General features: G+C 40.7%; 1 protein-coding gene across 5 annotated transcripts in view; it reads left to right on the top strand.

Moving 5' to 3' along the window:
• Positions 1–23,720, top strand: part of SPAG9 (sperm associated antigen 9) — a 67,553-nt gene that overhangs the window by 16,801 nt on the left and 27,032 nt on the right. For 3 of the 5 annotated variants that reach the window (XM_064467375.1, XM_064467374.1, XM_064467373.1), the window contains exons 3-8: positions 2,073–2,143; positions 12,233–12,327; positions 17,126–17,279; positions 21,315–21,525; positions 22,048–22,147; positions 23,259–23,380. In XM_064467375.1, the coding sequence (XP_064323445.1) occupies positions 2,073–2,143; positions 12,233–12,327; positions 17,126–17,279; positions 21,315–21,525; positions 22,048–22,147; positions 23,259–23,380 (753 nt within the window). Of the gene's footprint in view, positions 1–2,072; positions 2,144–12,232; positions 12,328–12,862; positions 13,172–17,125; positions 17,280–21,314; positions 21,526–22,047; positions 22,148–23,258; positions 23,381–23,720 lie in introns of those variants that run through there. The other 2 variants (XM_009500424.2, XM_009500425.2) reach the window with 2 other exon arrangements.

Genomic DNA, 23,720 nt, shown 5'->3' with positions numbered 1-23,720 from the left:
AGAGCTGCGGCAGGGCTGCCCGCCTCTCGCAGGGTGCTTGGACACCGTTTCTAGGGGAGGGAGTTGGTTTCACAAAACACGAAGCCGATTAGTCATGCAGTTTGCACTTTCTGATTTCCAGGCTATTTGCCTGTCCTAAAGCAGGTCTAGCACAGCAGAAAGGTTACCAGGCCCTTGGTCTGCGGGGAAGGGAGAGACGCCGGGAACTATAATGTGAAGGCTGGAGGTGGCGGAGTCACAAGTGAGCCCAGCCAGTGCCGGATGGCGTGTGGGCAGCTAAAGCTGCTGAGCTCTGCCTTGTAGCTACCGACTGGTTACTGCTAGGATGGCTCTGACGGCCAGCTGTTGTAAAATGCAATTACTGCTGGCTAGAATATTGGTCAGTCTGCGATACTGGATAAAGTTCCGTTTGTCGTGTCACACTTTGTAACTATAAATTCTGAGGCTCATTGCTGTAGTCACTTAGCACAAGCTTCTGTATAACCTCCCTTTAAATGTATGAGGAGGCTTAAAACATCTGTTGCCTAATAATAATAAACTAAAATCTTTGATTCATTAGATATTATTTGTATCCTGCATTGCATCTCAAAAATACATATTTATGTATGTAATGCGCTGTAAAATATACTTTTTATCTATTGTGCTGGAAATACTTGTACATCACTTACTGCTATTTGACCCAAAGAACTCTAGGCCAGTCCAGTAACAGTGCAGAAATGAAAGTGTTCAATCTCACGTTAGTATAAATAAAATGTGATTTAATACTTTTGGTAACATATTTATAGGTGGAGCGCAAAAGGTTGTGTCGAGGAACTTAATGCTCTTATAAGAACGAGATTAGATTAGGAGCTGTGAATGTTTACACAGATTTGAGTGAGCAGACAATTATGTACTTCGGTTCCAGCATTTGACTCTGGCAAAGATTTTTTTTTTTCTTAAATGTACTTATGATAAAATATTGTGCCAAAATACAGATATAAGGAGCAGAAAGAAATGGTATATTGAGAAATATTTTTTAGGAGGACCCAGCTGGCAATACAAAAATGTGCGAATGGCAGAGAAGATGCTGGCATTTGTCTTCAGATAATGTGTGTTTGGCAGTGAGTCTCTAGAGACAAGTAACTATAAATTTGAGGTTTCCCAGGGGTATTTAAACATGGTAAGTAGAATAAAAGAAGCTCAGTTACAGAACTTGAAACACATGCTTGTATGGCATAAATATAGTGCTCAAAAATACCTAAACAAAAAGGTGGAATTCACATCTAAGCAGCAAAATTTCTTTTTTCCTGTTTGAATGGAAGGAATTAGCTGTGTGAAGAAAGTTCTGAATGCTCTTGTTTTTCTGCAAATTAATTGCATAGTTTGTTCCAGCTCATCTCCTCTTAATATGAATTTATTGTCTCAAGTTCTTCTGAATCTGCTAGGTGTGTTTTTAATTTCTTGGAATAACTACAGAAATATTCAAATGCTTTCTTTCCCTGAATATGTTGCCTTAACAATCAGTGAAATATGAATGAATGTCAGCAGAAGTCTTAATTTCTGTACCACAACATAAGACTTAAAGCTATTTTAAAAATACCTTGTTTATGTTTGTCCTAGTTTAAAACCTCTGGAGATCATGTGTAGTTATATTCTAGGAAACCAATGTAGAGCCTTAACTGGAGCTCACAGCTCTCAACTGACATAGAGTCTAGCTATGTGACGCAGCTTCTGCCTCTTCCTATGTTTCCCATGTGCACGTGTGAAACGATCTGGATGGGTGCGAGCAGTAAGCTGTCCTTGAACGTAAAACCCCTCTCGCATTGGGCTGGCAGTCAGCTAGGGAAAACAGTACTCGGGCTTCTTACGAGGACTGCGCATTGTAAGATTGTGCTGCTGCTGCTGTACTTGGGAAGCTCAAGTGATGAGAGTTTACAAACACAAAAACCAACATATTTTTTATCCTGCTCTCTGCTGTTCACTAAGAATGCTCTCATCTCTGATCTGGTTGCCTAGTCCTAGGCAAGTCACAGTCTCATTTACTAGAACTCTGAATTTAATTTTAACTCCTGTTTTAATTTTTCTTCTTCCAGTTAGCAGACTCGAGGAGAGGGAGGCAGAACTCAAGAAAGAATACAATGCACTTCATTCAAGACATACAGAGGTAGGTTGTTATGCCAAGATGAATTCGGGGTATCTGTAAAAAGTGGGTCTATGGAAAACTACCTGTTGCGAGCAACTGGGAAAATTATTGGATGTTTTAGTTTATTCAGTGATGCTTGGATGTTTGTATTGGTAATGTTCATTGCAGCCAGGCTTTGTTTGTTCCATAGTGTTTCTAATTCACATCCAAGTGTCTCTTTTTCCATGTTAGTTTGATTACATGATTGTCAGTTTATAGCTTTCTCAGATATTCAGAAGTTTTAAAAGAAAATATGAGTTTGCGTTTACATATTTCAAAGACAATTCTTCAGAGCACACTAACAAACTTCAAAGAAAGAGAAGTGAAACTGCAGTCTGAGTACTGCTCCCAGAGTTTTCTGTGTTGGTTTTACTTGTACTGTTAAAGGAAGAAATGCTTTCAAAAATTGGCCGCCTCCTGAGATTCATGGTTAAAAGAAGTCCCTGCCATACTTACTGATAGCTATTGAAAACAGTGTTTGCTAATGAAGATGGGACAAGTTGGACTTTGTTAAATTAAATAAATAAAAGCCACACTTTTAAAGTTGGCTCTAGAGCATAAAGGGACTTGTGGTGCTTTGGTTTTTAGCAGCAACTTGTCTTTCCCATGCAGGGATGCCTACCGCCTAACTATACACTTATTTCAGTGAGGAAATCACTAGGTTCTTTGAATAATTCTGACTAATCCGAAGCCCCAGTATTGAGCAAAGTTCTCCTTACTCTGGTTGTTTTGCCTTTGTTTGAAAGGTCAGCTGTTTTTAGACCGTCACTAACAGCGGGGAATGCAATTGTGACTGTTCCTAGTTCAAAAGATCACGTGTGGGAAACAGGAAAGCAAACACAGATGTCTGATTTGGTTACCTTTAATACTTAGCAGTCTTAAGATGAGTATGTTACATTGACAGCTGCTGAAAGCGGCTTGGAACCACAACCAGCATATAGCTCTGGAGTATTGCGTGGCAACATTTCTGCAGCTCTTAAAAATATTCGTATATTTACTGAAATCTTAATGTATTTATGATGATGTTTGTTACTAAATAGTTGCTTTAGAAAGCAGGATCTATTGAAAACAAAATTTAAACAAAATGAGAAGTGACAAAGCTTGGTGCTGCCCACTTAGGTCTTACATCCTTTTGAATTGGAAGTACTTCAGAGTACTGGGAGATTGCAGAGCTTTGGTTTATTTTAGTTGGAACCTACGGGTACTATCACAATAGAAATGGCACAGGTTTTTATTGAATCCTGTTTTTCAGAGTTCAAGATAACTAAAATGTGTTGGGCACCATTAATCCAATGAAATGCTAACGAAATGTTCTGAATATCTTTTTACGTAGGTTTTGCTCCAAAATGGACAACAACCTCTGCTGGTTTGATTCCAATTTATTAAATGCTTTTACATCTTAAATTCACTTTCTCTGGTGTAGGGAGAGGTGTTTCCTTGGGCTTTGTTATTACTGAGGTGACTATGTCCTTTCTTCGTAAAGAAATAAGTTGTAATGCAACATGGTATATTTATACCTCTGTGCTCTTAAAATCAGGTCTCATGTTTTCTCTGCCCCTTCCTTTCAGCATGTTTACTTCTTTCTTTGTTTCTCAGCCTTAGCATTTTTACTTTATTCCTTCTGAATGTTTCACCTCACTCTCTTTATGTTACAGAGCTTCTAAAACCAAAAGCCTTTACCTTAGCTTATTTCTGGTTTTGTCTATGAAGATTTTGATCTCTGTCTTTAGCTGACAAGCGGGTGTACCCATTACTAAAGGTGCCCAAAATTCTCAGCTCACCAGCCGGCAGCTGCTGAAATACAACAGTCTAGTCAAGATAGGACATGGGGAGTTGATGGGGTAATAGGTTTGTGGGTTGCGAAAGCTCAGCTCTGTGCTGGGAACTAAGGACAAGAATAGCTACCAGGAGTGTGATTGTTTATAAAAGGTTGGGAGCCTTTTTAAAAACTGTGTGACTAACCTCAGGAAGCTAACTGGATACTCTTCCTTTGCAAAGGCATTTCTGAGGACAATTGGAGAGACCATTGTCAAGCTTGCTAAGTATTTGCTGATGTACTGTACTTTAGTCATAGGCTGTCTCAGGTCAGCGTTTTAATGCTGGCATCTGGTGTGTGCTTAAGGCTCAGGGACTGAAATCCCTGGGGACTGGAAAGGACTGTCTGATAATAGTGCCTGTCTTCCCCTCTGTGACTTCCTGCTTCCCTTTTTCTCCCAATGAATTCTAGTGGTTTAGGTCTGTGTAGTAACGTTTTTTTCTTTTAATGCAAGATTTGGGCAACTATCCAACCTACTCTAAGCATTAAGTTATCAAGTTTATTGGCTTAAATACTTCTATCACAACACTTGTTTCTGAAACCTTTGCTAGGTTTTTCTAGGAAGGAATACTCTTTTCCTTCTGAATCTGCTTCACCATTGTCTTTGCAAGTGATCAATCTTCGGAACTTACTGAAATGGTGATTGCTTTCCTTTCAGTTGACCAAAAAATGAACAGAACATTAAAAAGTTTGGTGGTTTGGTTTTCTTTAGCTCTAAGGTGTTGGCAGTGGTTACTTTGACAGATATCACATTAAAGATACAACTTGACTGCATTTTCTAAGATCTTAATTTCTAGCAATTTTTCTCTATTCTGCCTGTCTTTGATATTTGCTTCTCTCCATTCCCCCCTTACTCTTTAATTCACAGCTTAGTATTTCAGATCTGGATGTTTTTCTCTTCCAACTCATGACTTTACGTAGGCTCTGTAACCGCGTCCTCTTTCAGCCTTAACCCTGCGTGCTTGTGGCTACTTCTCTGCTGGAGGCTCAGCACCTCATGGGAGTTTCACCTCAACAGTTTCAGTCAAAATGGACCTAGACCTCCATGAACTGATTAAGCTGTGGGAAATTACCCCAGTGATGCAAACCAGAGAACTCAATCCCTTGCCCGCAGTGTGCGTGGTGATGAGTGCTGGGAGGGATCCTGGGAGCTCAGCCTGCCCTAGCAACAAGGTGCCTTTGCAGCTGCAGGGGCAGCAGGGCTGTCGTGGCTTGTTAAAGCTCTGGGAAGAGGCTTTAGCCACCTTCACCCTTCCATCAAATTAGTCTCTCTCTTGCTGCTCTCAGTAGAGTGGGAGATGAGCTAAGGAGTGTGAGTGGAATATTTCCCCTTTAAGCTTCCCCCTCGGTAAGTCTGTGCTTGAGCTAACTGGCTTGATTTTAAATAGATTAGGGTACGATAACCTGAGCAGCTGAGTTGGTAGATTGGAAGGTGGAGTGTAGCTGGGTAGTAGCGGGTAGTGGAGAGGATAACATGTTCAGTCAGAACACAATGTGTGAACGCGGCCTGAACGTGTTTGACACCCATGTCGCGATTCCCCGCTTAGCGTGCTGTGGCCCCTTCTCTATCCTCGCCTTGCAGTGTGTTTTGGTCTTGTGCTGATCTTGCGCTGTTCTAATGCTCAGAACAGATGAGCAATAAAGCAATATGCTGGAGTTCCTGAATTTGAACTTCTGGAATCTAACTATGCAAAGTCTCATCTCCATCTTTCTCTGGCTGTAAAGGACAAGATGCAGGAAACGATCGTACAGCCCCAAGGGCAGTGTGCTAGAAAGTTGAGTGGTTGACAGTGGTCTAATCAAAATATCTTTGGACCATTTCTCTATAGACCTAGAAAGGATTTTTATTACTTGGTTACAGCTTTTATCTCAAATACTGTTCTGTTTAATAAAAAACTTACGTGTTCTATTACCTGCATAAAAGCAGTCTTGTCTTCTACGTAGACCTGTTGGTGCTTTTTGCCTTTGCAGCGAAGTGGTGATGCACTGCTGCTAGCGACTCTTTCAGAGCAAACCCCCCAAGTAGGAGGTGAAGGGTCTTATTTTCTTTTTCTGCATAGTTAATGGGGCACACTTCATCACTGTGGCACTGGCTTTTTAAAGGCTTGGCTGCTGTTTTAGGTTTACTACTCAGTTGGGAAACAGAGGCAAAGCAGTACTTTAGCATCTACTTGAGAGCTGACTAACACCTGTGGCACTTCTCTGTACAATTTTCCAAAATAAACCTTTTTTTTTTTTTTTTTCCCCTGTTTAAGGAAGTGATTCTTTTTGTCCTTTGGGAAACACGAGGCAGAGATGGTTTGGTATCTCTTTCCCTGACACACAGAATACAGGCTTAGTTTAATGAAGCATAATTGGGCCATGGAAGTTTCTCGGTGTTTTGCGCTGATACAATGTGACAGAACAGTGAGCCTGTCTCTGGCACTGGGAATGTACTTTGTCAGGTTCATCGGGATAAACAGATATCCCCAGCAAGTCCCCGTACAGGGAAGAGAGGGCTAAATGGAGATGTCCAGCTACAGCTGTGGTTAAGCATGGGTACCAGTCATAGTGGTTTTGAGATTCAACTTTAGATATCTGTTCAAGCTAATAGGTTTTTCTAAAACCTTATGCTAAGCATTAACAGCTTGATGTATGAAGCCTGGATTTAACATCTTTACATGCTATTGTAACTGCCAGCAACACCATCTTATATGTGGATAAAGATGCATCAAGCTCACCAGTGGGAATGATGCTTTTATTTAAGTGACAAGCTCTGCATGAATCCTTAAAGGTAAAAGGTAGTTACATGGAAGTGTGTTTAGGGCTTTTGCACTGAATCGAGGAGATTCTGGAAGTGTCTGTTACCTTAATAAATCTAGATTATGTGGGACACAGAAAGATCTATATATACAGAGTTGGTTGCACGTTCCCAAAGGGAGGAGCTGCTTGTGCCAAACCTGATTGCATCTGCAGGACGAAAGCGAGGGCTGTAGTGCAGAGCCCCATCTGACAGTGAGCGAGTTGCTAAAACCTGTCCTGCGGGAGTTAAAGCACTGACACAGAAAGGAAGGAGGAGTGAAACAGAAAGGAAGGTATAAAGGAGATGCTCTCAGCCTGGTTAAGGAAAAGGTGCAGGTAACAATAACCACCACATGGTATATACACCTATGTTTGTGACAAAATTATCAGGCTTGTGTACATCGGGAGCGGTCGTATTTGTAAGGGTAGGAATAGAAACTAGTGACAGGGTGTTGGTTGTCTTTCACTGAATGCTGAAGCTTAAGATGTAGAAAAACCTGTAACGCTTTCTGCAGTTGCAGAACTTGTCACGCCCTATATGAGGAAACCAATCTGAGTATTCTTTGAGATGGAAAGACATTGTGTTGCTGTCACTTGCATTCGAAGGGAAGGACTTTCATATTCATGCTGTAACATCTTCAAAAGCTTATTGTAGTCAGTTTTCACATCTTGTGCCCTAAAATGAGCTAACACATGAATTGCGAAGTGCTGTTAACTACGTAAGGTAATTCTTCCAAGTTCCGAGTTTATCCTTAATCCCCTCAACTAATGGTAATTGAGCAATATATTTAATTACAACAGTGATGAAGAGTGGTCAGTATTTATGATGTCTTCCTTAGAACAATTGGTTATATTCAAAACAACTGTGGACTTCAGGGGCAGCAAGGTGAGCTGTCGTAAAAGGTTATGGATGGTTAAATATTGACTGCAACTCTTACTGAAGAGAAGGGTAGTAGATGGTCTTTTGCTGAAGTTAACACTAAAGGACAGATGATAAATAAGAATTGTGCTGAGTAAAGAGCAATTATTCAATTTGTATATATTTTTGAATTGTTGGCAACATATTTTTTTTTCCTTTGGATACCTGAGTAATCTCAAAACATAGCAAAACTTTTCATCAAATTATGAGCACTTGAGATTTCCAGTGTGTTAACTTGTCAGACTTTTAGGATCAGGATAGCACTTCAAATCCCAGTGGTTTTAGAGGGAGTCTTCAAAATTTTGTTGTAGACAAGCAGCTAGTGCGCTAACTTCCTAATAAGTTACAGTATTTAATTTTTCAACCTTTTAATGAACTGATTTCTAGAAGTTGAGAATCCCTGTTCTGTATCTGACTCTACAGCATCAGCTACGTAGTCCCCATGTCCTATGGGCAGGGAGGGAGGATGAGGAACTTTGCTGCTTGTGGACAATATTCCGGTACTGCCAGCTTTTATGCCTGGGACCCTGGAGCGAGGCAGTGCGTGGACTTTACACAGTGGTACCACTGTTTTTCTGATTTTTGGGATACCACTGGCATGTGTAGCCTGGATCTGTAGACAATTGCCATGCTGCACATGCACGTGGTGCACACATTTGGATTTTAATCTTATTTTAGTGCTCCTATGCTTATGTGCTTTATGCTGAAGTATGTGACCTTCAGATTTGTTTGTTCTACCATCAGCAGCATTTTCATCTGCAGAACAATACTAAGCTACATAGTCCTTTAAATTGACCTGCCCTCTAGCCTCTGTATGTGGGTAATAAATACAATGAGACACTTCAGTAAACAAAAGAGCGGACTGAAGGGAGGGAAGAAAGTCGGTTAAAATATGTATTTTGCCAAACATGAAAGTTGTGTGGGTTTTACTGACCCTACTTTTTACCTGCGCAACCCCCCCCCGCCCCCCATGTGTTAGTTGTTCCCTGGAAAGGTACTAGTTAAGTTACTCAGCTTCTGTTCACTAGCTAAAAAGCACCACAGATTTTTTTGATTAAAATTTTACTTAGAGAAACCGACTGGTGTGCTGCAAATGGATGTGTTTGCAGGTAGGTTGGCTTTGTTCAGCAATATCTCCCTCCCATGATGAGGGAATACATGAACAAGATACAGAATGGTCTAATGTGCATTTCAAAGTTATGCATTATTGTTCCACCCCCCACCCCCCCCGGAATTTCTAAATTAATTTGGATTATAATAAGCTTGTGTAGAACTGGGCACAGGAGCCATTGGAACACCTAATTTTGGCTGCTTGGTGGAATCAGAAAAGCCAAGAGACGTGGACAGTTGAAGGTGGAGCTTTCATTCTTTTGCCTCTGTGTATGAGCAGGCATTAAAAAAATCAGAAAGCAAATGAGACGGTCCTAGTAAAATGTTGTATTTATATCATTTTGTCGGAGGATAAATTTTGTAAGCTTTTGCAGCAGCTAAAGTATATTATATAATGTTTCTCTAAAAACACTGAGATTTTTTTTTCTGGTCTGAATTATATTAATTAGTCTAGGTGAATGCTCGGAAGACCAGGATCTGTGCGTAAACAGTATTTACCATATAAGTTACTGATTTATAGTTTATCCATCATTCAGGATATCTTAAGCCAGTTCACTCTACCAAAAAATCCTCAGGCTAAGAATATATATTCATAGTCTAGCTAATGCTGGCAAGCAGTGTTTGTGGAGAAGCTGATATTAACTGATGTTAGTAGCATCTGAAGGTCAAGCTTCTGCCTTGGTCTCATCAGCCCTGACTTGAAAGTAACACATAGGTGTAGGTTTCCGGGTCCTGCTGAATTCAGTCCCAACGTATGCAAATACCCCTGAAATAGAACATTGGTTGTACAAATGCCTGTTAGTAACATTATTCTAGGTGGATTTTTCTCCATCATTTATCAGCAGTCGGGGTCAACCGGGGAGGTCCTAGATGACTGGAAACCAGCGAATGTGATGCCCCTCAACAAGAAGGGTCAGAAGGAAGATCTGGGGAACTACAGGCCTGTCAGCCTGACCTCAGTGCTGGGAAGGGTCATGGAGCAGATCATCTTGAATGCCATAACACAGCACATGTGGGACACCCAGGGGATCGGGCTCAGCCAGCATGGGTTTATGAAAGGGAGGTCCTGCCTCACTAACCTGGTCTCCTTCTATGATAAGGTGACCCACTTAGTGGATGAGGGGAAGGCTGTGGACATTGTCTACTTGGACTTTAGTAAGGCCTTTGACACTGTCTCCCACAGCATTCTCCTGGAGAAGCTGGCTGCTCACGGCTTGGACAAGTGCACTCTGTGCTGGGTTAAAAACTGGCTGGACAGCCGAGCCCAGAGAGTGGTGGTGAATGGAGTCAAATGCAGTTGGCGGCCAGTCACGAGTGGTGTTCCCCAGGGCTCAGTGTTGGGGCTGGTCCTGTTCAATATCTTCACTGATGATCTGGATGAGGGGTTTGAGTGCACCCTCAGTGAGTTTGCAGATGACACCAAGCTGGGTGGAATTGTCGATCTGCTTGAGGGCAGGAAGGCCCTACGGAGGGACCTGGACAGGCTGGATCCATGGGCCGGAGCCAACGGTATGAGATGCAACAAGGCCAAGGGCCGGGTCCTGCCCTTGGGTCACACCAACCCCAGGCAACGCTGCAGGCCTGGGGCAGAGGGGCTGGGAAGTGCCCGGCGGAGAAGGCCCTGGGGGTGCTGGCTGACAGCCGGCTGGGCATGAGCCAGCAGTGCCCGGGTGGCCAAGGAGGCCACCAGCCCCCGGGCTTGTGTCAGCACTGGGGTGGCCAGCAGGAGCCGGGCAGGGATGGGGCCCCTGTGCTCGGCCCTGAGGAGGCCCCACCTCGAATGCTGGGCTCAGGTTTGGGCCCCTCGGTACAAGAAGGGCCTTGAGGGGCTGGAGCGTGTCCAGAGAAGGGCAGCGGGGCTGGGGCAGGGTCTGGAGCACAAGTGTGCTGGGGGGCGGCTGAGGGGCCTGGGGGGGTTTAGCCTGGAGAAGGGGAGGCTGAGGGGAGCCCTTCTCGCTCTCTGCAGCTGCCTGAAAGGAGGCTGTGGTGAGGCAGGGGTTGTGTCTTCTCCCTAGTAACAAGTGGTAGGACGAGAGGAAATGGCCTCAAGCTGCGCCAGGGGAAGTTTAGGTTGGATATTAGGAAAAAGTTCTTCACTAAAGGGGTTGTCAGGCATTGGAACGGGCTGCCCAGGGAGGTGGTGGAGTCTCCATCCCTGGAGATATTTAAAAGAAGGGCAGACGTGGTGCTTGAGGATATGGTTTAGTGGTGGACTTGGCAGTGATAGATTAGCAGTTGGACTCAATGATCTTAAGGGTCTTTTCCAACCTTAATGATTCTGTGATTCTAAGTGTGCATATACCTGTTCTAGAATAGCAGAAGAAAGTGCAGTTTTACGGAATAGGTATTTCTTCTGTAGAGGAAGCCTTTGAGATGTGACCTGAATATGCCTCGACACAAAAGTACACTAAATTCTCCTGCAGTACACCTATAATTTCTTTCTTTAGTTCTTTATTCTTTTTCTTTGTTGTTCCGAGTGCCCTGTTCATCTTTAAACGCAAGTGCAGAAACACTAAAAATACCAAATGTCATGTAGGCTTCTCTTCAGGCTTTCCTGGTTTTCATTTCAAAGCTGTATGTCCAAATTAACCTTTTGGAGTGATGCAGCGATACCCGTTACTTCTCCCCGCGCATGTCCCAGGTCGGTGACATCTGAGTAGCATCATCCTTTGGCCGACTGGAATCGGGGTTCATTAAATAAGTCATGACTGCAGGAGTCGGCATGTTGGCCTGTGGTTGTCTCCCTCTTAAAAGAAAGAGCAAGTAAGCAAAGCTCTTCTCGAGTGCTGAAAATCCACAGGCACGTAGTCCTTTTTATGAGATGTCAGTCTAGATAATTTAAAACCAAAGCTTTCTGTATTCTAAGTGAACTTATTTATTAAATTTAATATTTATTTATTCAATATTTATTTATTTGAATGTTGGAAGAAAGAAGAGATGCTGACTTTTTCTATCTATGGAGATAATCTGATTCTTAGTTTGTAGATTCATTATGCTTAATGTTTGAGGTGCATCTTGTCTGGCCGTTGCAGTTCTCTGCAGTTAGGCTATAGTGAAATGTATTGTGTGTCATACAGTAAACTTGAATATCTGTTGGACATGGAGGTCTTAAACAGCCTCTGAAAAGGATTTGAACACGGCACTTCTCTTCAGAACTCTTGTTTGTAATATCGTGTGCACTTTGTGTGCCCTTAGGATGTTTCCTGTGCATGAATGCACAAGTAAGTTCTCCAATTTTTTTATTTATTGTGGGCTTTTCTTCTGGTTTGTGGTTTTACACACTGTATAATTTTGCTTCTTTCTTCATCTATTTGTTTAATATTGCTGAATGCTAATTTTTAGCATTACAGGGGAAGATTATCTTGTAACGGCCAAGAATTATGCAGTTGTAGTAAATGTAAATGTTATTAAATATTTCTTGCTCTTTCTCTGTCATTTTAAACAGATGATTCACAATTATATGGAGCACTTGGAAAGAACCAAACTTCATCAGCTAACAGGGGGTGATCAGCTAGAATCCACAACACACAGTAGAATTAGGTAAGCTCTTTATTACACTCTCACCCTGAAATGAAAGAAAAAAATCCATTCATTTGTGTTTGCAAGACTTTGTTCTTTAATCCTACAACAACAGTTCGACTGAATCAGAAAGATTCGTTGTATGATTGGAATGCGGTAAGAGAATAGTGTAGAAATCAGTAGAAAGAGGCTTTTGCTGTTGTACTGCTAAACGTTGAGATATACTTTCTATGTTAGCCTTAAACAATTTCAGCTTTTTTACGTGTTTGCGTTCCGGTAGGCAGGGAAAATGTCAGCAGCTGTCCCAGAATAACTGATGTCTTGCCGTGGCTTTGTGTACAGGTTGATGAAGGTGTGTGTCGTGGTACCCGTTTGTTCTAAGGGCTTGATGTGAATATATTATGCAGATTTTGAAGCTTTCTAGCCTATGAACTCTGCGTGGAAGGAGGGGAGAATAACTCCAGGGCTGGCTGTGTCTCTGCGTTGCTGCATAGATGCTGTGAGGAGCCCGGCGGCTCCCGGCGCGAGGGGGAGGAGAGCGGTGATGTCATTGCTCTGGAGCTGCTGCAGAAGAGTGGAAAGCTGCTGCTGATGGCATTGTTTTTGTGGCAGCGGCTGAATGACAGACTTTGCCTACAAAGATACACCCTCGGCCCCTGTGTAGCCTTCTCGGTTCCGGCGTTTCACCATGCCAGCGCAGCGCCATGAATCCTGGATGCATGCTGCTATTTGTGTTTGGCTTCGTTGGCGGGGCGGTGGTCATTAATTCGGCTATCTTGGTCTCTCTCTCTGTTTTGCTGCTTGTGCACTTTTCTATTTCTACTGGTGTGCCAGCTCTGACGCAGAACCTACCAAGGATACTCAGGTACTCTGACCTACTGAACCTTGGCTTCATGCGCTCTTTCTTTTCCTCTGCTTTCTGTTTTCCTCTATACAGAACAAGCAAGGATAAATTAGAGATGTAAATTCTGTGTATATTTCAGATTCTTTTCTAAAAGTAATATTTATGGACTGGGATATGGCAATATATATATATTTTTCATACACTAAAATTTCATTGTCTTTTATTTAAGCAAGTACAAGGTGAGCTCTGTATCTTTTTTGGTTAGAAAGATGTTACATTGGTTTATTGTAGCCTGCAAAAAAAGCTGTGATAATGTAGCTAAAGCTCACGTTCAGTGTATTGTCAGGTACTTGGCTGATCTTGTGTGGCCATAAATATATGCAGCCTGAGGCCTTTACTATTAAATTTCATGAGGCCTTTACTATTAAATTTCAGGTTTTTTAATCAAAAGAATTATGTAAGATCAGTCAATTGATCTGCTCAAAACCACAGTAGTTAATTGATCACATTATTTTAAAAAAATCTCATTATTGGTTGGTGGTGGTGGTGGGGAAATCTTTCATTATTTAAGCATTAGAGCTCTTAAAGCCTATTCACTATTGTTCGGCCAAATGTTATCCTCTCCTCTTTTTCTGTACTTGTATGGCGAGCTGCCAACTCTGTCTGTCCCCCTCAAGTTACGTTTTGTTTGTCCTAGTTGCCTAGGGCGGGACCAGAGATACGTTAGAATATTGTTACCAAAAACAATCTTGGCACGTTTTAGGACTAGAATCACAAATGGAAAACTGGAAAAGTTTTAAAATGTAGATTTCTGACCTGAAAACTTGACATACTTTAACTGTGGTTGTAAGTTTAATAGTAAACTTTATTTAAAAAGGGAAAAGTGCTGTAAAATAGTGCTCTCTGAAAGAGCGATGTGACTTTCACCTTAATAAATGGTGCATGTAGACTTTCCATGGTAGTATGCTTTTAGCTTGGGTCTCTGAGCAGGGAAGGGTTGTTCCAAAGACTTAAAGCCAATCGATAGAGAAAAGAAATACCAATTGTTAATAATTGGTAATAAATGTGTATGAATACTTAAACACAAAGAAGTAAAATAATTTTAAAGTGTAGCTCTATAGGCTTAGCTAGTTAGCAAGGCTGTGCTTGTTTAAAAGGGAGGGAAAAAACCCAAACCCAAAACAAATACACCCAACTCTGAAACAAACAAACAAAAAAAACCCTAACAAAAACCAACACAAAAACCCCCACCAAAACCAACTAAAAAAAACCCAAAGCAGAATATTGAACTTCATGTTCAGTAACTTCTGTTGGATTTTTTTTTTTATATTTAAGGAGTCAAATGGTTTAAGAAATTGATTTTTCTTTTTTAAATGTGCTTTTGCTCCCCTGGAGAATATTTAATGGATTTGAGGGGGTTTGGGAAGCTATGCTTTTTCCTGCCCCTGGTAATTTGTTTTAGGAATTACAGGAATTTGAACTCAGTTCCTTAGTCTTCTATTAATTTAAAAAAAGATAAAAATATAGGATGAAGGAATCTAATTGTAGAAGAATTGTGTCTATTTTTTTAACACTAGTCGGATTTTAGAACAGAGCATCTGGTTGTTTATCCTAAGGGTTCCTGTAAATGCTTCAATACATCACTTCAGAGTATTAGTTTCGGCTTTTAAAACACGTGGCTGCCTTCTGCTCGTTGTCGTATTTTCAGATATTTCTTGGACATTGGGGGAGTAAAAGGGGTTCTTTGCTTTCTGGGCAACAACCACTGAAATAAGTTGAAGTTGCTTCAGTCTAATCATAATTTCTTTCAGTGCAGACATGCATGTAATAACCTTCGTTTCCAAAATAAGCCCCCTTTTCAAACTTCATTTACTGTGCAGTCTTGCAACGCACCTGGACCGTGTTTTAGCACACCAAAATACGTTCACTTATAAAATTATTTGGTGTGGTTTTTTTTTTGTGGAATAGTTTCGTTGTGAACCTTTTTGGTACCCATTTTGTTTAAATTCTCTCTTCTGAAGCCTGCAAAGAAGATAAGCTTTGTAGCATATCCTGCAAGTAAGCAAATCTGTCTGCTCTGACCCGTTGCTTCGGGAGGCGTTTTCGAAGGCAAAGCGCCCTTCACAATGCGTGCTTTATCACCGGCTTGCTTTTCCGCTCAAGGGCTGCTTTTTTCCTTTTTTTTTTTTCCTTTTTTTTTTGTTGCTGGACTTCTAAGCCAATGAAATGGTTTCAGCCTGTCTTTTGACATAATCTAAGCTTATGTGGTGTGTCTTTTGTTCCCTGCACACATTAGAGTTGTGGGAAATCTAAAGAAAGCAGAAGCTGTTACAATAGTGGGAAGCGTTGGAATCAAATGCTGTTTAGTTCTGGAGCTATTTTTTGTGAAGACTTTTCAGCACAGTTAGTTTGCAAATGCCGGAACAGTACCTGATGCTTTTTATTTTGTAACCTTGATTGATTTTACCTTACTTGCCTTGCTCTGCTAAGCTGCTTCCAAATTAACAATGTAACTTGGAATTATATTGTTGAAAGGCCACCATAGATGCAATGTGAGAATGAGTTGCAAAGATTTTTGTGGCAGGGAGCATCTTTGTACACATGTACTGGAAAGGTTCATGGCAATTGAAATTGTTTGCTGTTTGAACATTGGGTTTTTTGGTGATGTAAAATTTACCAATAGGAGTTTACTGCTTAATTGCTAAATACAATCCCTTCCTGACTACCTTTTCTTCTAAGGAAACAAAAAAAAATATAGAAGTGCTTAGCTCTTCCTTCTGCTTTTCAATATTTGCTTTCATATTTTTGCACATAACTTCTGTGCAGAATTAGTATCTGCATATATTTTTGCCTAGGTTAGGTTTAATTTGTGAAAAGCCTTGCAAAAGAAAGTCTATGTGATTGTAATTTGACTTGTTAAAATGCTAAAATGAGAGCTCTCTCAAGTACTGATATTTTGTCTGGATCGTCTCTGCAGGGGTACTTACACGCAATGCCGTCTCAAGAAGTGTAATTTTCTGCCGTTAGTTGTGCACAGCTTTATCTTCTGTCTTCAGTATACTTAAAGCTGTGCTAGTTGATTACGCTGCTTTCCTCTGTATTTCATTGTCCTGACTGAACAAATACTTTGCTTGATCTCAATTCTGTGCCTGGCTGATACTTTTCCTTCTCACGGCTGGCTGTAGCATCCTATGAATTGCGCTCTACACAATGTTTTTGTCCCTTGCTAGCAGGAAGAATCAATCTTTTTGTTCACTGATCACACTACTGACAGCAAGATTGACTTGGGGATATTTTTTCCTTACACAAAGCTTTGGAATTTCCAAGTGTTTGCCTTAGAAAAGTGATAAAGACAGCAGAGATGGAGATGAGTTGGGATGAGTAATTTGCCTTACTGGAACAAGCTTTTGTGCAGCTTTAGGGTGAAGCAGAGTGTTGAACTCATCTTGGTTAAAACTATGCAATTTTTGACTGGGCTGGTTTTAACATTGGTAATTCCATGACCCAGTTCTTTTCAGTTATACAAATCCATGTAATTCCTGTGATCTTCAGAAGAAAAATACCATAAATTTTGGGAAGAGTTGGACTTTAAGCTGATTGTTTACAACTTTCCCAAATGCTTCAGTTAATGATTCAGCTGTTGGTGGTGGTAGAAGTTACGTGGTACTATCTTGCAAAGCATTTTCATCTTGTACTCCTGTTTGTGCTCCACTTCTGTAAAACTTGTTTACTATAGATAGCTTTGGTGCAATCAATAACTGCTGCCTAAAGCCATGAAATAGACTATTTGCAATTAAATAATGAGGAAATATGTGCTGTAATACAAACTGTGTGCTGCATTGTATACTTAATAGAGCAATACTCTATGAATGTTTGAACCTGTAATTTTACCACTTCCCTGCTGATTTCAGAGGCGTACAGGAAAATAGTGTGACATCTGGAATGGCTGATGAAACCTGTCTCTCTTTCAAACAGAAAGGAGCGTCCGATATCACTGGGCATCTTCCCATTGCCTCCAGGAGATGCGCTACTTACACCTGAAACCCAGAGGGAAGCGGGCGAAACGCCTGGGTCAGAGCACTGGAAATTCCACGAGCTAAGCCAGCCACGGTCCCACACAAGCCTAAAGGTGAGCGCTCAGCTCGGCTGCCTTGTGTGCTAGGAGAAACTCCCATGAACAGATTACAGATCCTTAGTGGGGAGAAAAGGGAAGTTGGTGGGGAGGAGGGAAACCCCCAAATCATCTTTGTGTAAGCCAGGTATGTTGCTTACTCAGATGAGCTTTGAGGGAACAAATTTACGGAGTTTGGGTTGCATTGGGTTGCATTTTCCAAGTGAGTGGTAATACAGGCTAGTTCTCCTCTTACCCGCAGGAGTGGTTTTTTTTTCTTTTTGACTAAGGAGCCTTTCCAAAGGTCAGTCACTTGTTCTTTACACATTGGATATGTAACTAGATAGTGTAAACAGGCCTGCTGACTTAATGTCCTTTTAGAAGGAAAGCCTTGATTACTACACAGGCAGTACTCTTCACGCAGCCTCTGCCTACTATCAGGCATGTAGCGTAGGTATACCACGGAGTTGAGAGTGACCTAACTTTCCTAAATTAGCCTGTGATTATGACTTCCCTTACATGTAGCTTGGCTATAATTCCTGCAATTGTTCTGTGTTCCAACAGTGAGAGGGTGGCATAGAACAAGCTGCAGAAATGGAAAAATGGGGGAGTGGTGTTGGAGTGCGATGAATCTGGCAGTCAGGAGTTGGGTGCACTAGCAGTGCAGCGGGAGGAGGGACCTGCAGGGTGAACAACTCCAGAGTGTGTAAAGCCTCCCTGTATCTTTATGTTGATGAGGGTTTTTTTGAAGACTATGCATGTACTGTTATTTCTGAAAAGGCTGAGGGGAATTTCCTCCTAAGGGAACTTAATACTTAGCAAGGGAATATGCAACTGATAAGAATTAAAAAAACTGTCCAGGCATAACTGGAACCCAGACTCTTTTTTTTGCCCCTCTGGTCTTATGGAGAAAATGGGAAGTGTAAATAATGGTTAATTATAAATATATGAGAGTGACAATAGGATATTGGATCTAAAAATTTGTCACTTAATCTCTTGGCTAGAACCGTTTAATAGATTAATAAATTGACAGACTTTAGGAGAGCTGACTGAAATAAAACTTCAAAGTTATGACTAAGAGTAAGTGGAGTGAGATAAAGGGAAGTCTCTGATCCTATCCTGTCCCCTCAGAAAATGGTAACAGTTACTATATATTGTCAAAATAGGCTTCTTGGTATAGTTCTAAAAATAGTGTGCTGCTAAAAGAGAATATACAAAACAGCACAGACTGATTTTTCAAACCTAGTTAGTCAGAATACATTCCTTAGGTCCAAAGCAGCATCTTTGCTTTTTAGCTGTGAATGTAAAGTACTTCTGAAGTGAACATGTTCAAAACGTGATATATCGAAGTCATAACCGGAATTTTAAACTTCTCAAATACTTTCATTTCCTCTAAATACTTTTAACATAAAGTACAAGGCACAAGTGAGATTCTACTGCTTTCAGGCATCTGTTTTCCATTCTTGCATGAGCATTTTCTTAATGGTCAGTGTTTCCTCGAAAAGTATCCCAAAGAGTAGGTGCTGGGGAGAAACCCAGACTAAAAAGACTGGGTGTCCTGTAGCTTGTACAGCTGTGACATTTAGTATCATTTAAAGACAGCACACAGCTAGGAACCATTCATTCTCTTCTGCTTATTTCTGCAAAGCGTTGCAGATTAGCTACTACTTCTGCAGATTTAAATATCTAATTTTTAAACTAACTTTACTTTTTTCAGGAAAAGTCTTTTGGCAACATTGCCAAAAAAGTCACATTTGCTAAGTCAACACAGCGCTGACTTTCAGATGCTTGGGTTTCGAGATATTTTGAATTCATTGTCACTTAGTGGAATTGCATTTTATTTTTGTTAGGTCTAGAACAAACACTCATGATAGTTTAATCCGTACAGTTTCCAAGAGTTGTCAAAAAAAAAAAAAATACAGTAAAGAATAAAGTCAGAAATATAAAATAGATGGGATTATTGGAAATTCCTTTAGGGAAATCTTGTACTTTCAAGCTGTTTTTCTTGAGCTTTGTGTGTGGAAGTCAGTGATCAGTCTGTGCTGCATCAGTTAGTGGATGCTATTGGAATACCAAGATGTAGAAAAGTTTGAACAGAGCCAACAGCTCTGCTGAGGTTTTATTCCCTGCTTGTGTGAACTCTGGATTTCCCTGGGAAGAAGGGGTACCGTTTCCTCCCTTCTGTATCTGCTTGCTGAAGTACGAATCATTATCCAGCGGCTGAACTTCACCAGTTCAAAAGGCATTTGGCTGAATTGTGCAGCTTCTGTGGTTTTTTTTAAAGGGTCACAGCGTATCTCATGCAACATTTTCATCATATGTTGGTTTTTCTGCCTTGTATAACTATGGGTAAGTGTACAGGTTTTATTCCTTTCGAGACATCTGTTAGTTGACTCTATTTCTGAATAATTTTGTTAGAATATAAAATATTAATAATTGGTTATTTTGGAATATACTAAAAAAGGATGAGAACTGGAAGTAATTGATAAGCCAGTCTTGAAAGTGCTGAATTTTGTTTCCAGGGCTTGCAAATTCCATGTGGGCATGTCACTGTGGGATGCAAGCTTTACATTTATGCTGATATACATAAATGTGTGCTTTCCTCCCTGCCCCCACAGATTAAAATCTTGTCTTTCCAGGAAGTTCCTACAGTAAAACTTTAGAAATTACAATTCTTAGTAATCTTGCTCTAAGTACAAAGGACAGAATGTGTGTTTATATGCAGGTGTCTCTTGTTTCTGGTTGTTTGTTTGGTTTTTTTTTAATTAACCTTAAAATTCAGTTTCACTTCCTTCTTGAAGAGGGATGCTAGCAGTACAATGAATTCATGCTTTGCAAAATCTAAACATGCGTCATTCTTGACACGTTTATGTTTCCCAAGCTAATGGATACATTCTCTTTAAATGACACAGACTTATCTAGGAGCCTTGCTTTCACCTCTGATTCCCATACAAAACCCAGAAAGAACTTCTTATCAAAGCTTGCCATCCTGCCTTCATTTTGCACATACCAGCCTCAGTGTTTCACCGTGATTTTTCCCAAGCAGATTCCTCTAATACTGTAATCTAGAAAATACTGGCCTGAACAGACCAATTTGGTTTCATATTTGTAGTGAGATGTTGTTCACTGTTATGTGCTATTTAAGTCATAGTTAAGACGTCAGGATGCTGGCTCTGGTCATGAATGAGGGGTAAAATGTGAATGAAAGGAGGCAAAGTCCAGAAAAGGGCCTTTTGTCAGGTAGTAGCCTCTAGTTACATCAAACGCAGCCTAGCCTGCCCTCGAGCACAGTGTCTGATGCAGCCCTGTCTGAGTAACGGTCATAATCTTGAGTCCAGCAACTGGATTAATAGCCAGCTGTGGTCCTTCATACAGCGTCACTGTACGGTAAACTGCTGCCAGGAATCAGCTTCGAAGGAGCTATTTACTAGTGTTCCAAGGTTGATCCAAAATCTGACTGGACATGTAGTCACTGCAGCTCAATGTCTCATTTGCAATGTCATCCAGGGCTTATGGTTCAGACTGGAAAGCGTGTAAAAACAGTTTGAGCGAAATGGTTGCAAATACTATACTTTGATATTGGTTAAACCCATGTTCTGCATCAGTGCTTTAGGGTCTACTTTTTAAGATGTTCTTTTAAGCTGTCACATGCATTTTGAGCAATCAAAAATTTTATAACAGCTTTGGGGAGGACTCAGTAGTTCATTTTGTAGCTAAGATTATTAATGTGGGAATGCTGCCTCTTGGCTGGAAGACTTAACAGAAAAGCGCCCTAAAGTTGTGGCTACAATTATCAACTGACATCAAACATTAGTATTAAAATAAGGGCATGTTTTACATAGCTATAACCTCCTCAACAGAACTGAAACAGCCATAGTCTAAAGATGAATTTGGTGGTACTGGCTTAAAGCATTCTTTCCATTCCTGTGTCCTTACATTTGCATACCCTTCAGTAAAATACAGTAATTTTAGGGTTCTTTAGTTTATAAGCTTAACCCTTCTAATAATACTTTAATTTGTGTTCATTTTTTTAATGGTAATGTTTGATTTTAGGATGAGCTCTCTGATGTTAGCCAAGCAGGCTCAAAATCTACTACTCCAGCATCCACAGCTGCTTCAGATGTACCTGTACTGCCTGCTGAAACTCCTCAAAAGGAAGATGTTGAAGGGCTTGCGAAGGACACAGATATGCCAAATGAGAAGCTGGACGTAAGCAAGAACATTGAAGTACAGGTAGCTCAAGAGACAAGAAATGTGTCCACTGGTGAGCTGCTTTAACTTTTTAGTATACAGTTACTATGGACCTCATATTTAATCCATTATGAAATATTTTAATTGTTGTGCCACAAATGAGAAATGTTGTTTTTTTCACTCAATAGGAGTACAGAATGCTGGTGAGAGATACAAGTCTGTTTTTTATTGGTGGTTTAGTCCTTATTTTCCTAGAATCAGAATAATTTATGACATTTCCTTGCATACAGCAGAAGTGGCACTCATCTAGACACAGAAAGTCATGGGACGATAGACATCTGCTCAGTTTCAATTGCAGAAATATTGAGAAATAACTACCATTGGATGACTTAAGTTAAATGCAGGAGAGACTTAAAAATTCCAGTGGCTGCTCTGGAGTATCAAAATCCATAGGTCTTCTCGTTTAATTACCTTGAGAAGTCTTTGAACAGAAGTCTACTATTCTGGTGATCAATTAATAACAACTACCTGTAGATGATGTCATATGTCCCAGTGATTTTTGTTTTATGGAGACGTACCGCTTGCTTTCCCCTAGGGGGCAATGAAAACGAAGAAAAATCGGAAGTTCAGGCAATCATTGAGTCAACTCCAGAGTTGGATATGGATAAAGATCTGAGTGGATATAAGGGTTCCAGGTAAGTTGTGTGTTGTGATTTGAGTAGGAAGACCAATTTTAGAAGGTACCAGAATTCAGTTTTGAACTTGAAAATAGTTTAGAAATTTTACTAGACTGAGATCAGGCATTATATGATGAATCTCCTACTTCTGTGACCTTATGTCCCCAGATCCCTCAGCAGCTCTTCATTCTGTTGCTTACCTGATGAATGTTCAGGGTACATCATATCACAGCAAACTTACGAATGCTTAAATACTCTTTCCCTACTTCAAGCAAAGGGTCTGTACCAAGAGGCCTTTTCTCCCTAGGTCAAGGTTTCAAGGTACCAGCAGTTTCCAAGCTGGTCCCATGTGTTTTCACCCGTATCTGTACAATCTCGATTTGTGACTGACTGTGCAAACGTTACAGCATTTATTTATCAGATTCTGATGGTGGAATCCCCTTGTTGGCAGAATGCTTTTGCCTGAGTCTGCTTCTTTGCAGGCTTTTGCTCGTGAGGGTAACGTTTCTTTTAAAAGCCCCAAAGTTCCTTAAAAAATAAACAAGTGCTGTTTTAGTAGTGGGGGGGAATGCCTGATCTTGTAGGCAAGCCCCGACCAATTCAGGGGCGAGGCACAAGTTCTTTGAATATGTTATGCGTCTGTGTGTTTCATTGTGATGAGGTGGAAAAAATGACCTTGTATAGCGAGTGCTAATGGCGTCAGGTCTTTGTGTGACAGAAGTCCCCTTTCTGGCCAGAGGAACGTTTTGATCTCTGGTTCTCTCGCGTTCTTGTTATATTAAATGACTTCCAGTTTGGCTGAGCTGTCTGTTCCTTAAGCATTTGGGCTGACTAAGCCCTGACAGGGCTGAATTTCTATATGCCAAAACTTGATATGCTTTAATTTATTAAAATCCTGACCGGCTCAAAATCAGCAGGTACCTCAAGTTTGGGGTCTTGATGCCAAAGTAGTATTTGAAAATAGAATCTAGGACTGTAGGCCAACAGAAAGCTTCTGAAAATTTTACTTCTGTTTCTTTTTGGGGGGGGGTAACAAATGAACTTCTGGTAAAAACACGGAGAAAACTTTCTTCAGTGTGGGAACGTTTTCTTTCTGCTTTTTAATGTTTTGTTTTAATTCTTTGAATAGCACTCCTACCAAAGGCATAGAGAACAAAGCGTTTGACCGTAATACGGAGTCACTCTTTGAAGAGCTGTCATCTGCTGGTTCTGGCCTAATTGGAGATGTGGATGAAGGTGCAGATTTACTGGGTAAGAAAGGTTATTTAAAGAGGAATTTACCTTGTTAGTGGAGTGCTTAATTATCCTTGCTGGATTTACTGTTAGGATTCATTTGCATTAAACTCTTTTTAGTATCATCCTAAAGTGGTTATTGGAATGCAAAAATGAGAAGGTATTTGTTCTTTATTTCAATATAACGATATCAGCCTTAATCTTTTGAGGCGCTGCTTATGTTATTCTCTATTTCAGTTTTCCCTACATGTTCTCTGACACAGGGTTTTTATCCTGAGCAAGGATTTTTGTCTTGAACTAGTTTTAGGTAGTTTAATTCAAGTTGTGCCCAATCTGTAATGGCCTGGCTTTACCACCT

The sequence above is a fragment of the Phalacrocorax carbo genome, chromosome 16 (genome assembly GCF_963921805.1).
Source record: "Phalacrocorax carbo chromosome 16, bPhaCar2.1, whole genome shotgun sequence".
NCBI lineage: Eukaryota > Metazoa > Chordata > Aves > Suliformes > Phalacrocoracidae > Phalacrocorax > Phalacrocorax carbo.
Note: the sequence above shows the minus strand (reverse complement) of the source record. Positions and strands in the feature narration are given on the sequence as shown.